This window comes from Pelophylax lessonae (assembly GCF_965119305.1).
Source record: "Pelophylax lessonae genome assembly, chromosome: 2".
NCBI lineage: Eukaryota > Metazoa > Chordata > Amphibia > Anura > Ranidae > Pelophylax > Pelophylax lessonae.
This window is the reverse complement of record NC_138769.1, coordinates 197,290,540-197,308,361: the sequence shown is the minus strand read 5'-3', so window position 1 is coordinate 197,308,361 and position 17,822 is coordinate 197,290,540. Positions and strand designations below refer to the sequence as shown.

The 17,822-nt window shown below is 39.7% G+C and overlaps 1 protein-coding gene across 1 annotated transcript in view; it reads left to right on the top strand.

Moving 5' to 3' along the window:
- The window catches only part of ANOS1 (anosmin 1), a 235,153-nt gene that overhangs the window by 133,990 nt on the left and 83,341 nt on the right, over positions 1-17,822 (top strand). Inside the window, exon 4 of the mRNA XM_082245044.1 lies at positions 5,051-5,273. Within this exon, the coding sequence (XP_082101170.1) occupies positions 5,051-5,273 (223 nt within the window). The remainder of the gene's footprint in view (positions 1-5,050; positions 5,274-17,822) is intronic.

The following is a 17,822-nucleotide window of genomic DNA, read 5'->3' as shown; positions in this document are numbered from 1 at the left end:
CACAGTAGGTATATAAATATTATGGCAGCAATAATACAAGAATAAATAAGTCCGTAACACCTAAGAAAGAACAAATAGTCCCACAATGCTAAAAAAACTTTTCCTAAAAAACTTTTCCTAAAAAACAGGGCAAAAAGGTGACTTGAGTGCAGGTGTTCTGATGATAGATATTAAAGGTGCTCAGGTATATGGTGACCATTCAGTGCTCCCCGCACCCCTTGGACCGCACTCACCAGAACTATGTACCCCTGCAGGGGTATCAGGCCTTGAATCTATAATCCTGGATCTCCTCCACTGACCATCAAAGTGGTTGGGTGGTCCAATTATCTGCCCGACTCTTGTAAACCCGGTTCCTTGGTGTTAGGGTCCGAAGGTGTACCGATATATGGGGGAAGAAGGCTCACATAGAGTAGTACCGCTTTTTTTAAAATACTTTATTATATATCAAAAATTGGGTACTCACAAAGGGAATAGAGGGTAGTGGCATGAAAAAATAGCAATAGTAGCGCACTTCCGGGACGCCGTGCGTTCCACAGGGCGGATGTGCGTTCCACTTAGGCGGATGTGACGCGATGACGCTCTACGTACGTTTCGTCGTGATGACGTCTTCAGGACGTCATCACGACGAAACGTACGTAGAGCGTCATCGCGTCACATCCGCCTAAGTGGAACGCACATCCGCCCTGTGGAACGCACGGCGTCCCGGAAGTGCGCTACTATTGCTATTTTTTCATGCCACTACCCTCTATTCCCTTTGTGAGTACCCAATTTTTGATATATAATAAAGTATTTTAAAAAAAGCGGTACTACTCTATGTGAGCCTTCTTCCCCCATATATCGGTACACCTTCGGACCCTAACACCAAGGAACCGGGTTTACAAGAGTCGGGCAGATAATTGGACCACCCAACCACTTTGATGGTCAGTGGAGGAGATCCAGGATTATAGATTCAAGGCCTGATACCCCTGCAGGGGTACATAGTTCTGGTGAGTGCGGTCCAAGGGGTGCGGGGAGCACTGAATGGTCACCATATACCTGAGCACCTTTAATATCTATCATCAGAACACCTGCACTCAAGTCACCTTTTTGCCCTGTTTTTTAGGAAAAGTTTTTTAGGAAAAGTTTTTTTAGCATTGTGGGACTATTTGTTCTTTCTTAGGTGTTACGGACTTATTTATTCTTGTATTATTGCTGCCATAATATTTATATACCTACTGTGCACCTCATTTATGCCATACTTGATGTTTTGTATTTTACGGCTGTAGATTTAAGTGGATCCAACTTTTTATATTTTATATATTTATTTTTTTTATATTCTGTATATTTCATACATTTCATATATTTCTCTTATCATACTAATTCTCACTTATTTTGTATTCACTTTTTCACAGTTCAGCACAAATATTTATTATTTACACAGTTGAATTATCCTATAGGATTCCTATTTATTTGTGGTGCCTCTGCTGCCATGTTCCCCCCAATTTAATCCTAAGCCTTGGGGGTCATTGTGTGGAATGAACTCTATTTTTTGCTTAGATTTCAAATTAGGATCAGGGTTTTGGTAAGACCAAATTAACCTGGCTGCTCAGGGAGCAATATTTTAAGAGTTTAATTGTCCAATGTATAATCATTTTCCCAAACTTTCCTATGGAAAACTGGGAAATAGTGGGAAAATTTGGAAGCTAAAGCAGATCTAAATTGAGGGTTGGAGGGGATTGTCAGTTGCAATAATGTGTATGTATGTGCAGCATGCTTGAAACACTAGGCCAAAGTCACCTTTGAATTTTACCTTTTTTGCCTGATGCATCTCCGTGTTGCCTGTTGCAGATAATGCCTTCTTTGCTTCTCCCACTGTAGACAACTTTTATTGATAGGGTAAAAAGATGTGCATCCAGGTTTGTTGGGACTCTGACAACTCCGTTACTAAGGAGGACACAGCAAAGCAGAAAGTACACTAAATACAAGAATACAAGATAGACATCAGCAAGCCCTAACAGCTACTTAAAGAGGAAGTAAACCCTCCTCTGCAACTTATACCTATAGGTAAGCCTATGATAAGGCTTACCTATAGGTACTTTAAATATCTCCTAAACATGCACCGTTTAGGAGATATTTACTTTGCATGCAGCCAGTGACATCACTGGCGCATGTGCTCTGAAGCAACTGACGCTCGCGCTGTTCCTTCAGAGCCCTGTGCCGTGAACGTCGGCTCTCGCGCGCATGCGCAGGAGTGGCGTCATCACGGCTCCAGCCAATCAGATGGCCGGATGCCGTAAACCCGGAAGAAGGGCGACTGAAAACATGTCACCCGTGAGAGAGGTGAGCGGGCGGTACTGCGGGGCTTCGTTCTAAGGTAAGTATTTCATAATGAGCTAGTATGCGATGCATACTAGCACATTATGTGTTTGTCTTTCAGGTGTTTGTTTGTTTTTTTTTTTTTAATTTCTGAGGTTTACAACCTCTTTAAAACATAGTAACATATTCACAGCTCCATAAAGCCCAGAAGCTCACTGTGATGTTTATTTCCTTATTTTTACTATATTGGTATCCTGATCTTTTATCTATGTTTTCCCCTTCTGTCAAGAGAAATATATATATATATAGTCAGCCTCTGCTGACCTCCTGTTCTGAAATGTTAGTTGCCTGGCTGTCATGTTGATTGGTTTCAATACTTTCTGGGTCACTGACCAGAAATAGGTAGATAGGTAGGGAGTCCTGATGTTTCTCTGACTTTTTTCTACTGAACTCTTGTTTTGTGTCTGTGACTTAGTCTACATTCACAATGGCAATAAAAGCAGGCATTTGAGAGGCCTTTAAAAACACACATTAAAAGCTTATGCACAAGATATAACAGACAGCACACAGTGCTATTCACATTATCAAAACACAAAGCATTAGCGTTACATCGCTTCAAAATTGAAGTCTTATGTCGATTTAGGAGGCGTTTGAAGCCTTTCGACGCCTCCCATTCAAGTCTGTGGTAGTGCTTCACAAATGCTCTGGCAGACAGTTACGGGGCATTAAGATTAGTTCAATTACTGTAATGGAATAGGCATTTGTGGAACGTGCTTCAAAACTTCCCATGGGGCAATTGGGGAGCATTTTTAACTTGTCATTAGCTCTTAAAAAATGCCAGTCTAATGCCCATACTAAAGCTCATTGATGTGAGTCTAACGCCCATACTAATGCTATAGGAGCGTTTGTTAGGTGTTAGAAATGTATTCATGTGTGAACAAGCCCTAAGATTGAGACCTGGCACAGCCAAGCCATTGGCATTTTCAAGAGGAGGGCAGTAATGGCAGCACGTATACAGTATTTGTTGTTCTTTAAAGAAAATGTTTATAATTTTCAGTCCCCTTATATGTCTACAAGAAAGAAAAGCTTGACAGCTTTATAATTGTCATTTTGTCAATGTGTCTTACAGAATGCTTATACTTTACCGTACTTTCTCAAAATGCAAGTGCAAGCCAACCCATGATAAATAAGGTACTTCCTAGGTGGCAATGAGAAAAATAGTTTTGATAGACTAGGAAAGGGAAAGACCATCTGACAGGTTTTTTTATTGCTGATTTACCCATCAATTTCTCCTGGTGACCTTCATCTTGATTTTAGAGTTGTTCCAGAATGAATTAGCACTCCCACCTGGTAGCACTAGCGATGCCGGTTCGAATCCCAACCACGGCGAATCTGCCTGAGTTTGCATGTTCTCCCTGTGCCTGCGTGGGTTTCCTCAGAGTACTTTGGTTTCCTCCCACACTCCAAAGACATGTTGGTAGGGTAATTGGTGCCTTAATTGGCCCTAGTATGTGTATGTATGAATGTGAGTTAGGGACCTTAGATTGTAAGCTCCTTGAGGCAGGACACGTGAATGCACAATATATGTAAAGTGCTGCGTACATTGTCGGTGCTATATAAGTTCCTGTAAATAAAAATAATAACAATATTAAGAAAAATCCTCCAATTTTCCAATAGCAGCTCTCTAATGCTGGCTGTACACTATATGTAAAATCATTCAAACTCATTTTCCAAAAAACGAACACTCGTTCGTGAGAGCAAACAATCGTGCCATCATGTAATGATCGATAAATCTTTCAATGGACATAAATTAATCAGTTTTTTGTTTGTTTTTTCACATATACCTAGTGCAAACAGTTTGGACTAGAAACACATTAACCTTTCAATTTATCGTTCATCCAGCAGAAAATTTCCAAACTTGTCCTTCGTTTTTTCAGCTCAAAAACGTCACAACCGATTACTGATTCGTGCCCATTAACTGGCCGAAAAACGAAATTTCATCCAATTTTTTCATACAATGTATGGCCAGAATAAGGTGGGAATTCCATTTACTTCTCTCATTTTTTGTTGTGTCGCCAATTTCAGGAAATGAAAGAAAATGTCCCCAGCAGGGTCCAAACAGCAAAAAAATAACAATTATAGTGGTTTTAACCCTTCCCTACCCTATTTAAAACACAACAAAAAATGGTATGGCTTTACATCAAAATGAATAGAATACATTTGGAAGCATGAAAGTAATCACCATCAGACATCAACAATTAATTACTTTAATTTATTCACAGAAATACTACCTGGTCACGGAAAATTCAATATGCTTTTCTTTTAATAGGAGCAGCAGGTCATGCATGTTTATGTAAATGTTGATGAGAAAAAGATCAAGTCAAATCATCTGTTGACAGCTGATCAAAGTTATGACTGCCTGAAAGTAGAACTGTCATAACAGTTCATACCTGTGTGATAGTTATCTTCAATCCTCCCAATGCAACAGCTGTTCTTTGATTCCTAGGTTATATCCTACTCTGTACAAGTTTAGCTTTTACTATGAGTCCCTTGAAATGCTTTGGAACTTAACAGTAGCCTAGGACAATTAATGATGCTTTTCAGACCAAGATTGACCAGTATTTTCTGTTGTGCCAGATCCTATTTAACGCATGCATCTACGCAGCCTCATTTACCTTCATGGAGCTCTTCATTATTTTTTTAATTTCCTCTGTAACATCACAGATAAAAGTAAATGTACCTCTCTTTGTTTCAGCCGCTGTTTCCCAAGAAGCACTATGAATGTTTAACCAGCTGCGAGTTTCTCAAATCCATCTTGTCGGCGAAGCAAGGTGAATGCCCCGCTCCAGAAAAAGCCAGTGGATTTGCAGCGGCTTGTGTTGAAAGTTGCGATGCAGATAATGAATGCTCTGGGGTAAAGAAGTGCTGTTCGAATGGATGTGGCCACACATGCCAAGTACCTAAAAACTTGTATAAAGGTAGGAAGCGTTTGGCATTTCCAATGAGTCAAAGAAAAGTTTGCTGTGCAGCATATAATAATAAAAGCCTTGTACATATTGCAGTTGGACTACTGTATCCAAAGCCATATACTTTGCTTGTGTATACCAATGTGTGTAATTACATATCATAATCCTGCATAAAAACTCCAGGTTGGCATCCTTTTTTCCTGTTCACTTTTAATCAGCAGTAGCTGGCAGCCTCCAATATCCTGCAGTGACCTGGCATGTAAAACTGGTCCTGCTTGTGTTCTTGGCGATCTTGGTCCTGTTTTTACAGCAATTTAAAAGTTAGAACAGAGCTACGTGTACATGAGTACTAGGAACAAGAAGCAATCTCAAGAAAGACTTCCAAAAACAGGTTACCAGATCAACTCATAGAAAGACTTTTTACTAGTTGCAGAGGGTACCTGTACAAATTGGTGGGCTTTGTTGATGCTTTTCAATTAAACAATAGTTGCTGTTTGCAACTTTTTAATAACTGCTGCCACACATTAAGAGCCCATTCAGACAGGGGCGACACGACTTGCTGGGGCGACCTGCAGCTTGCACCACGACCTCGGCGTGACTTGCACAGACTTCATATAACTTCATATGAAGTCAATGCAAGTCGCCTCCAGGTCGCCCCAAAGTAGTACAGGACCCTTTTTCTAATAGGAGCGACTTGTGTCACTCCTATGAGAACGGGTCCTGTGCTAATCAATGGCAGGCGACCGACCGCGACTTGTCAGACGACTTGGTCGCCAGACAAGTCGCGCTAGTGTGAATGGACCCTTATACTCATTGTTTATCCTACATAGTAAACACTAACTTCATTTAAACAGTTGACCCCGCACTGTAGCTTTACTGCTACAGTGCCTGCCGGCTTCGCAGAATCACCTTTATACACGTAATTCTGCTTTTCCGGGAAGGGGCCTCCTGGCGGTGCACATGCCGATCATTGGTGCCGGCCAATGATTTACTGCTGGCACCCAGTTATAGGCTCTGATCTTCCCTGAACGCAGCTCTGTGAATGTAATTAACACACAGCCGAGTCCATTGACAGGGGATTTCTTGTTTGTTCATTCCCTGCTAAGCAAGGAATGAAAACTACTAGATCCCTAGTAAAAGGCACACATTTAGCCGTTTGATCCCTCTAGATGTTAACCCTTTCCTTCCCAGTGTCATTAGTACAGTGACAGTGCATATTATTAGCACTGATCACTGTTTTAGTGTCACTGGTGATGTCAGTGACAGCTAGTTAGTTCCCCCCAGTGTCAGTAAGTGTCACAATATCGCAGTCCCTTTATAAGTCGTGGATTGCTACCATTACTAGTATAAAAAAATAAATAAATAAATACAAATTGCAGTTTTTTTCTATAATTTGTACATGCTATAACTTTCACTCAAACCAATCAATATACACTTATTGGAATTTTTTTATTTTTTATTTTTTGCTAAAAATATATAGCAGAGTACATTCTGGCCAAAAATGATAAATAGATTTTATTTTTTTATGGGATTTGTAGCATAAAGTAAACATTTGTGTTTATTTTTAAAATTGTCGCTTTTTTCTTTAATATAATAAACAATAAAAAATTCAGAGGTGATCAAATACCATTAACAAAAGCTCAATTTGTGTGAAAAAAACGATATAAACTTCATTTGGGCACTTTGGCGGCCGTGCAGGCGGAAGGCAGTGGGGGGGGGGGACGTCCCATCCCGCTCCTTGTAATGACAGCCCAGCGGCTTCTCAGCTGCATCAGTTTTCATTACAGGACAGCCGACCGTCGGCTATGGATGCTGGTACCGGGGTGATGCCTCTAGCTGCAGGCATCACTCCGGTACAAGCACTTTCCGAAATATCGGTAATATCGACCACCTTGGTGGCCGATTTCGATATATCGGGGAAAGTGCATATCGGCCCTGAATATATCGGCTTTGCTGATAATCGGTCGATCCCTACTCTACACCACCTGCATCCATTACGTATCACCTTATTATATATTCATCTACAGCCTTGAGCCACCGACCAACCACAAGGTGCCCAAGTAGCTGTTGACGTCTTATCTTTACTGTATGAGTGCAGGTGTCCACGCATGTTTCTGTTTCATGGACACACCTAAAATAGAGCTTGTAATTTTGAAAACTCTTTGCGGTCACCATAAAGATTAATTATTATGTCTGTAATGTTTCAGACACACTCTACCGTTTAGAAGGCGGAGATCCACTAAAGAATATTTCGAACATGACCTACGAGTACATGTAATAAGCTCTATTGTAAATGTGTAATACTTTCATCTAATTTTTTATTGAATTGACTGTACTTTTCAGTAATCTTTAACAGAATATAGTAACTATCATAACAAACCACATACAAACCCTAATCTGCTCTTACCAAATATGGCCTGTTTAAAATCATGAGTCATCCATTGAAAACCATTTTAATGATAGTATTGCCTATAGAATTGGTCATAACTAATAGCACATGTTTTATGACAGCTGTCATTCATGCCAAACATCACACAACTCTTAGAAATAAGTCTGCATGGTAGCTATTATCGTATTATTAATTTAGCATTTCAAAAGGAGTTTCTGAAGATATCCATTAATGCATTAAAATCATAGTACCAGTGTAAGAATGTTCACATGAAACTCTGTCCCAAAATATTGACATATGTTGTAATAGGTTAAAAGTTTCCAGGTTTTTTAGTTGTTCCCTTATGGGGGAAGATATTACCATATAATTTAGTAATGCAGTGTATTGAGTCATAAAGACATTCGGTTTAGTGGTTCTGACAAAAAAAAAAAAAAAAAAACAGAACAGCTACTCGGTCTAATGTAAAATATATGGACACCTAATTGTAAATGAATGGCTGGGTATTGGTCAATGTCGGTTTTGCAAAGCCAGACTGGCAACGTGTCATAATCATGGCAAGCTAAGGAATGTTTGTCACATCGTTTTCTGGACAGAACAGTTAAAGAATACATTTATTTGATTTGATTCAGTCATAGCAACCTGGCCAATTACCACTGCCATACATGATTACCAAGGCTTTAGGCATTCCCAAAGCAGAACATTTTTAAAGCTTATTAGCTGTGCCCTAATGTATAGTTTGTTAAATGTAGTAATGTGGTTATTTACCTGTAGGTATAAGGCATTTATTATAAGCTGTCTCTTATATGACTTAAAGTGATTGTAAACGATCACCTTGTAAAACAATCCATTAAGTTTGAAATAGAGATAAAAGAAAAAACATTTGTGTATAGATATAAAAAACCATTAAAAATACCTTTTTATCCCTTTTTTATAAGTGATCACATGTCCTCTGTTCTCAGCTGCGTAAGAGCTGGAGGAGGAGAAGCAGCAGCACACTAAGCTCCCCAGTCAAAGGCTTTGCCGGGGGGGGGGGGGTTCTTGTCAGGTAGAGTCTGAGCTTTGGAGAAGAGCAGACTGAGTTCCCAGCATAGCTAGAGAACTGATCATGGTGGGTTTTCCTGTTTAGTATGGTCAGTTTTTAATAGGAAAGCAGAGGCACTGGCAGGAACCAGGGATTTCGCACAAAGGAAGCAATACAAAGAGAACAGAATAATTTTCCATACAAGTACATGGTACAGAAGACACATATCAGGAATATGAATAGCAAGCACTTTAAAAAAGGTATCTTAACATTGGCTCGGCTTTTTAGGTTTTCAAGGGAATTGCTTTCTTACAGGCCTTTAGTGTTCATGTTCTAGGCCTCTTGGTGTTGTCTTACTATTTAAATAATAATTAATGTAGTCTGGAGTTCTGTTCACTTCCCATGCTGCTCTATTGTTGTATCACTGTTGATTGGTGACCTCATTGAACAAAATTGATATCAGAGAAGGAGCAGGACATAGCCACTGCCAACAAAAGTCGGTTGCTGTTTGCCTAATAGAATGCCTTAAAACAAAGTGTAGGATTATAAAAAAAAAAAAAACACATACTCACTTCCATGCTGCAGCATTGATCTGATCCACACCTCTAAGCCAAAGAAGTCAGCAATCACACTACCGCTGATTGCTCAGTTATTGGTCTTCACTGAGCAGTGAGTGGTGACTGGGGAGAGGGCGGGAGAAGCTGGCTCAGGCTCCCAGCGGCACGCTGAGAGGCTGAGCCAGCTGCCAATCAGGCATCCAGGTAGATACCGACAAAATCTTTAGCCTGCTGTTGGCTGATTCTGGACCACAGGAGTGCAAAAGCAGACCTAGAAGAGAAATTTGACCAAAAGCAGCTTTGGCCATACTTCTCTTTTAAACCTCAGGGCATTCTAACAGAAAGTGGAGTCTACAGGCAGGCATCCGGGGTGTTTGCTGTGCTGTTACTTGAATAGAGCATGCTTTGTGTCGTTCCAGTATACAATAAATGTTGCACCCTAAAATAGTTTAAAAAAAAAATAGAATTTATTTGTTAAAAATGATCAGTCTTATCCTCAAGGTTGCTCAATAACTATCTGATCTTTTGTCTTACTGATGAAAGATTTGGCCATGTATGGCTAGTGTGAGTAAAGGAGCGTTAGGAAATCATTGAGTTAATGGTATTGACAAATCCGGAGATAACAGTCATTATGTTACTACTAGCTTCCCAGCAAATGTTCAGTGAATAATCTGACATTGGTTCATTGTTCATCTACTCACAGCAGGATCTCTGCACTCAATGACAGGCTCTTAAAACCCAGATGCTTTTTACCTGGAGGATAAGAGGCTAATTGTGCTCTCTTTATTACCCTTTCATTATCTGTAGAAAGTGATACTAAAGACTAGTTGGACAATATAAAAGATACATTATTAAAGTCAAGCATGTCCAATTCTGTAAATGTACATTACCTTTAGGTGACTCGTAACTAGTCATTATTCGGAATAGGGCACGTCGCTCAAATCAGGAAAGCCATGTGTACATCACACCCTTTCATTACATGATAAATTAAAGGAAATGCTTAACTTAATAGTACTAATGATATCTCCCACATCTGGCAGTGTATATTGCTTTAGCAGAAGCATGCTGACACGTCCCATCACTGATGAATTTGTAAAGCTAAAGGAAGCATTCCAGAGTTGATCCAATTCTTTTTACAGGACCACCAATAAAGGTGAATTGATATTTAAATGAGAATTTGTTTTCTTTTCTTTTAGCTCTATACTATTTCTTACTATACTATACTTTTCTTTTTTGTTAGCTCTATACTATTTAAATATTGTAAGTTGATTGTAATGTTCCCTCAAAACATATTTTTAAGAACTTAAATTGGAATTCCTGCCTAAAGTCTGGTACACACTATTATTATTATTATTATACAGGATTTATATAGCGCCAACAGTTTGCGCAGTGCTTTACAATGTGAGGGAAGACAATACAGTTACAATACAATTCAATACAGGAGGAATTAGAGGGCCCTGCTCATTAGAGCTTACAATCTAGAAGGGAGGGTCAAGTGAAACAAAAGGGCTGATGGAGAATATGTAAGTATAGTTGTTAGGTGTGGTTGTGGATAGGATAGGCTTCTCTGAAGAGGACGGTTTTCAGGGATTGTCTAAAAGCTAATAGGGTAGGAGATAATCAGACAGATTGGGGTAAGGAGTTCCATAGAATTGGAGAGGCTCTGGAAAAGTCCTGGAGGTGAGCGTGGGAGGAGGTGATGAGGGGGATAGAGAGCAGGAGGATTTGAGAGAAACGAAGAGAACGATTAGGTTGGTGTTTTGAGACTAGGCTAGTGATGTAGCTGGGTGCTAAGCTGTGGATGGCCAGGGTTGGGCTTGACAGAGAGGAGCACTAATAGTTTTTTCTTTCGTTCAACCCAGCAGGGCTGAATGAAAAATAAAACTGACAACTCCAGAGGAGCCGCTGTACTAATGGCATTGGCTGAGAGAGCTGATCGGGAGCTGATCTGCAGATCTTTTTCGGTCATGCCTCATCTGGCTGCAGTACACACGGGTCGAATGGCCAGTTCAATGAAATGCCGTCCTAATTTTGGCCCGTGTGTATCAGGCTTAACACTTAAAAAGTTCAACAATGTTCTCCCCATCTCCTGCTACCTAGGCTGCCTAACCTGTGTTTAAAAAAAAAAATGTGTACATATACTTATCTATTTTCAGCCTGTTCCAATCCAGTCACGTGATCCACTGTGTAACTTAACAGAAGCTGCAGGGGAAACAAGGGAGTGCTCAATAACAGCTGGGAATCCTGGGAGCAGTTATGTCACCCATAGACTTCTATGTCCCAGCCATTGTCAATGCTCCTTCCTCTCCCCTGCAGTAGCCGCTGATCAACAAAGGGAAGCCAAAGCTGCCTGATCACGAGACCGGACAGAATAGGCTGAAAATAGGTAATTATACACATTTTTTTTACACAGGTTAGGTAGCATATGTAGCGGGGGGGGGGGGGGATGGAACATTTTTAAACGTAGATAGAGTTAGGCTGTTTCTCTTCTTTAAATGCTGAACTTTGAACAGGCACATTTAAAATGCAGTTGTGTATTGTTTTAAAAGTTATTAAAATTATTACATTTATTTTTATAACAAGCTTAAGTTTCCTATTGTCTTGGTATCAGTCTCTCCTGCATTAGGACTGGAACCAATTGCACGTGTGATGCTAGGGAACATACAGATAGGAGGAGAGAACAGAGTTGTCGCCTTAGTGTGCTGATGCCCTTTTATCATCCAAATAGCAGTTTGTGAATGGGTGAATGCCACAACTGTACGAATTACAGCTGAGCTCCAGGCAAACAGCTTATTAAACAATACACATGAAATACCTACTGTATAAGAAAGCTGCTTTACCTCCCAAAGGATTTGTATGTTTGTCTATCCAGCTCTGGGATATACACCGTTCTACTGCACAGCACAGCCCTCTCTGGCAGGGATAGAGACCTGGTTTTCCCTTTTGTAGCACAGTAACACATACAGGTATCCACCCAGGCTGTGATTGGACAGTAAAAGAAATAGATTAACTCATCTATATGCTCTTTGTGCTGCAGTACAACTTATTCACTCTTTGTGCTGCTTCTTCCTCTACCAATCTGCTGTGCAGTGGACTGCAAGAGGTTGATACCAAAGATAATTTAAGGATATATTAATGTATACAGATTTGCAATATTATGGGGTTAATTTACTAAAGACAAATAGACTGTGCACTTTGCAATGTGCAGTTGCCCTCTGCAAGTGCAGTTGTTCCAGAGCTTATTAAATGTGCAGAAACTCTGCTAACTTCCATCATCCAATCATGTGCAAGCAAAAATGCTGTTTTTTTTATTTTCCTTGCACATGATTGGGTATTCTTTGCAAAGCAAAGCTTTACCACATTTACTAAGCTCTGTAACAATTGCACTTGCAGAGGGCAACTGCACTTTGCAAAGTGCACAGTCTATTTGACTTTAGTAAATCAACCCCAATGTGTCTATTATACTGACCTGGAGTTTGGCTATAACTCAGGAAGGTAAACTTGCTTTTCTGACTGCCAGAAGTGTATGACTCGCAACATTGGATTGACAGAATCACAATGCTTGATAAGACAGTTCACATATGTGTATTTTAAGTGTGGGTTTCGCTATTCTGCTTGGAGTTAAGTTTGAAGTAGAAAATAATCAATAGTTCTGGTATATCACCTTTTATGCCAGTGCACAGTAAAATCAGGCAACACTGATCTTTTTAAAACCAGCTTCAGTCCAGAAAGAGCTTTGATGGCATCCCAGAGGCTGTTCTAGAGCATGTACAAAAATGAAATATACTGTTGATTTAATAATATTTCGCTAAATCTCTATAAATAGCTTCTAGCAGGTTGAATCTGAAATTATCATTACTGCTTTTAAGTGAACATTGGATATTGCAGCATTCGTAAATAAGAAGAACTTAGAAAACAATGTAACAATAATATATTTAAAAACATATTTTACTGCATCCATCTGTTAAAGAAATTCCCTACAAAAAAAACAATTGTGTTCTGGGGCCAGTGGTTACAAAGCGCTCTAGAGATAAAATTGTAAAAATATATATTTTTAAGATCATAAATGAAAAATTTAAAGACAAAATAACTGATATCCTAAGCAAGAGTGAAACTTAAGCCTCGTACACACGCAACGATTATCGGCCGACCAATCGTCCGACTTTTGTCCAAGTTGTGTTTTGTTGGTTGGAATGTGCCTAGACTGCACACAAATTTTCTCGGCCAACAAAATTCTACTTCAGAAGTGATGTCATGTGTTGGTTTGTTTTCTTTGTGTTTTTTCTTCACTGAGCATGGCCAGACTTGCTCATCAGATTTTTCCCTGTCGAAATCTGTACTGACTGCACGAAAATCGGCCATTGTGTTGACGGCCAACACAAATTTTATAGTCTGCACACCAGATTTTTTTCAGCCGAAAAGTCGAAGTCGGTGGTCGGAAGCATCATACTAAAAAGCCGAAAATCGGCAGATCGGACGTTGGCCGAAAATTCCCTGCCAATTTTCGACGCGTGTGTACGGGGCTTCAGTCATATCTTATGCAAATAAAAGACATTAAAAAAAAAAAAAAATCAGGAACAAGACTGCATCCTTTGTCACCTTTACCTAGAGCTGCATGTTCCAGCATGCCAAAATAAGCAATTAATGTGCATATGATAGATTTTTTATATATGTTTGTTTTTAGGAATATAATAGTCGTAAACCTCATTTTATAAACAGAAGCATTTTTACTTTTGTATAGAGTGTGTATTGATAGAGATTTTTTTTATAATTGTTGTAGTAGAGTTTGGATAACTCCTAGAGTAGATGTATCCTGTTCCTGTGCTATGATTAAATTCTAAATATTTTTTTTAGAGAGCATTTCCTTTTCCTGGCCAAGCTACTGTGTTTTAGGGCAACAATGTTAAAACTACGTAATTAAAAGATTAGACACAACAAATAGTCTGTCTGACATGACCCACCTGGCTAGCTCAGGTTGCCATTTCTTCCTAGCATGTGAGTTTTTTTCTGCATTCTTCTGTGGTTACTTATCTTTATGATTATTTTGTATTTATTTTGCCATAACATTTATTAGGAGATCACTGTGAATTACAGTTTAGGATGTAAGAACAGGCCATACTGAAAAGCGAAGATTTAAAAATCAGCTACACTAGCAGTTTGCTTAATCTAGCTGTCATATTTCATAGAAAATAAACATTGGTACATGGGTACAAAGAAGTCTCCCAGAATCCCACACTCCAGTATTACAGAGATTTTCTTGAGTTTCCCTACCCAACTTTACTCCTTGGCAGATTTTCTTTTTCAGTTGGAAAAGAAAAGATGGACATTGCAATTATTTGTAGTCTCAAAATTGATCATTTTAAAAAGATTATTTTTTTTTGTATATTTCGTGTATGTATATTTTTTCGTGTTAGCACTTGGTGAAAGGCAGCAAATATCAATATCATTATCTTTTACCTTTTTCAATAAGTCTGTGAAGATGTGGTGAAAGTCTATTTTTTTGCACATAAATTAAAATAGCCTGTTTTTCGTTATCTAAGGCATGTTCGCAAAGAGGTAACGGCTCCAACGAACCCCTTTATCAGTTCAATGGTGCAGCAGGTTGAAACATCCCTGCTTCCACCAGACAGAAGGGAATATAGAAGACTATTATTAAATAAATAAATAAAAATAGGTTCTTAAAAAAATAGGACATGGTCAAGCAGATCAGTCAATTATTGCCATCTTTGAATAGCCCTGATCTAGGTAGAATCCTAATCTGTGTGGATTGGTTTGCTTCTTTCTTGCTGTAAATTCTAATGGCTGATAAAATAAGGCAAAATGCAAGGGCAAGTGTAGTAACCCATAGCAACCAATATATGGATTTATCTTTGATTTACCTTGATATTTTGGACTACTCTCAAACTGAATAATCCATCTTTCATTTGATGGTATGCTGGCAGATCAGACAATATTTGCCATCTTTGAATTGCCCTAATGTAGGTATTATCCTAATCTGGGTGGATCAGTTTGTTATTTCCTACTTTGGACTAGGACTACCCTCAAACTGAATGACTCTTTTTTCAATGGATGATATGCTGGAATAGAACAACTCTTCACTGAATCAACATCTCTGTGATTCTTTATTACTCCCTTGTCTATGTGCACATTATTATTCGAGAATCAAATAACAGAGTTATACTTCTTGTAGGGGGTGTAAACCAGATTATATTGTCTATCAGTACTATCGCAGCCTCTAAAAACCCTTGAGAATCCCTTGTAAATGTCATGTCTACCTTTATGAATTCGCATAGACTAATCCTTACAAAACAGTACTTAGGAAATATGTAAGTTAATTGAATGATGATCAAAGGCGGTGTAGAACAAGATCATCTAAGGAGGATATCTTTCCTATTACACAAGGGTGGCAAACCTACTTGATATATGGGACCTTAAGTGTACACCCGGATAAAGGGGCCACACAAAACATTCAGCTAGTGTAATGCCAAAGAAAACTGTCAGAGACTGTAGGCAAGCAGTAGAAGATGATCATAGATGGTTAGAGACTGTGGACATGCTATAGGAGATGGTTAGAGAGCAAGCATGCCCACACCTGCTATAAGAGATGGTCATAGACCGGGGACATACTATAGGAGTTTTTGAAGACTGAGGACATATATGTTACATGAGACTGCCAGGGATCACTGCTGCTGCAACCCCTTTACAAGTCAATGATTCCATATTTGTGCTCCCTACAGCCCCTTAAAATTACCTGCGCTACATTTTATATTTCCAATATTTTATTTTTTTTTTTTTCATTTGTTATATCCTGTTTCCATATTTTTGTTGAAGATTTCCATGAAAAGGGTAAAAGAATATTACAGGCACAATGGTTGATCATTGTTGGTCAATTACAGAAGCAGGTGGTAGTCCACAACGCAGATGGAATGTGCTACAAACAAACAAGAACAATAATGGTAGCAGGTACTGAAGTTGCAAACTTGCATAGGCCAAAACATAAAAGAAGAATAGTACTAACATTGCATATAATGGAGAAAAACACAGTATAAAGTGCAGGCATTTTCCAGTTGAGGGGAAAAAATCCCAAGAAAAAATGACCACGGGCCCACTAAGGTGCACAAAACTTAACCAACCAAAAGAAAAAAACACCAGTGTAATAGGGGGCTGATATATTGTACTAGCCAAAATAGGACAAAAATATTGGAGCAAAGGGATATGATTTAGCCCCACTGGTACCGATCATATTGCTTGCAAACAATTTAGTTCATGAAACAATCCATAAATAAAACACAAGTCCATATGCAGGCTCCTTTTAGATGGCAGCTCAGTGTGCAAGCAAGAAGAAACTTGTGGGTAGCTGGGAATGAAACACAAGCGCCATACTAAGTGCAGCACATGAAGTTTAATAAAATCTCTGTGAAAATTTACTCACAATGTCAAGCCAAAAAGCAGGCATTGGAACAGCACTGCAAGATGTTCCTGTCAGCAGAGTGATGTCAGGATGGCCTCAGCAGCTGAGCCTCGGGGGATGCAGCTGGTGGATGCTGGCACTTCCTAGAGACGAGGGGTGCTCACATGGCTGATCCTGAAGCCACTTCCGGGTGCAGGGGGATCTCCTAGGTGGCGCGTTTATGGAGCAGGTGCTCCTTCTTCTTCACTCCGTAAACACGTCGCCTAGGAGATCCCCCTGCACCCGGAAGTGACGTTAGGACCAGCCGTATGATCGCCCCGTGGTTCCAGGAAGTGCCGGCATCCACCGGCTGCATCCCCCTGAGGCTCAGCCACTGAGGCCACCCTAACATTGCTGTGCTGACAGGGACATCTTGCAGCGCTGTTCTAATGCCCGCTTCATGGCTTGACATTGTGAGCAAATTTTCACTGAGATTTTATTAAACTTAATGTGCTGCACTTCGTATGGCGCTTGTGTTTCCTTCCCAGATATCTCATGAGGAAGTTTCTCATAGTGTGCTTTTTATTAGTCATAATCCAAGTAGGGTTATGCTTCATCAGCGCCAAGTCAACTGTTGTTATTTCCCAAATGGTTGCAAAGGCAATCTTGGCCGCAAGGAACATAAAGTAAATCAGGGTTTGGGTAATTTGATACATCCTATATAAAACTAGAGGAAAAACCCATAAAAATGAAAAATGATGGACAGCACAGAAAAAAGGTAAGATAGTGTAGAAACCAACCTAAAGAATAGTATCTTAATCAGCTTGAATATGCACCAAAAGTATAGACTACTGTTTGCAGGGACCTGTGCCACAGATTGGGCACCAAGGCTATGAGGTCATCTTCAAAGCATAAACATAAATAAATAAACAATTTAGCATACCTTTTAGACCCCATTCAGACTAGCGCGACTTGTGAGGCGACTTGTCAGCCTGACAAGTCGCGGTCGGTTGCTCGCCATTGAGTAGTACAGGACCCGTTCCAATAGGAGCGACACAAGTCGCTCCGACTTAGAAAAAGGGTCCTGTACTACTTTGGGACGACCTGGGAGCGACTTCCATTATGTGAAGTCCCTGCAAGTCGCGCAAGACGCTGTGCACCTCGACTTCACAGGTCGCCCCTCGAAGTCGGATTGCCTCAGTGT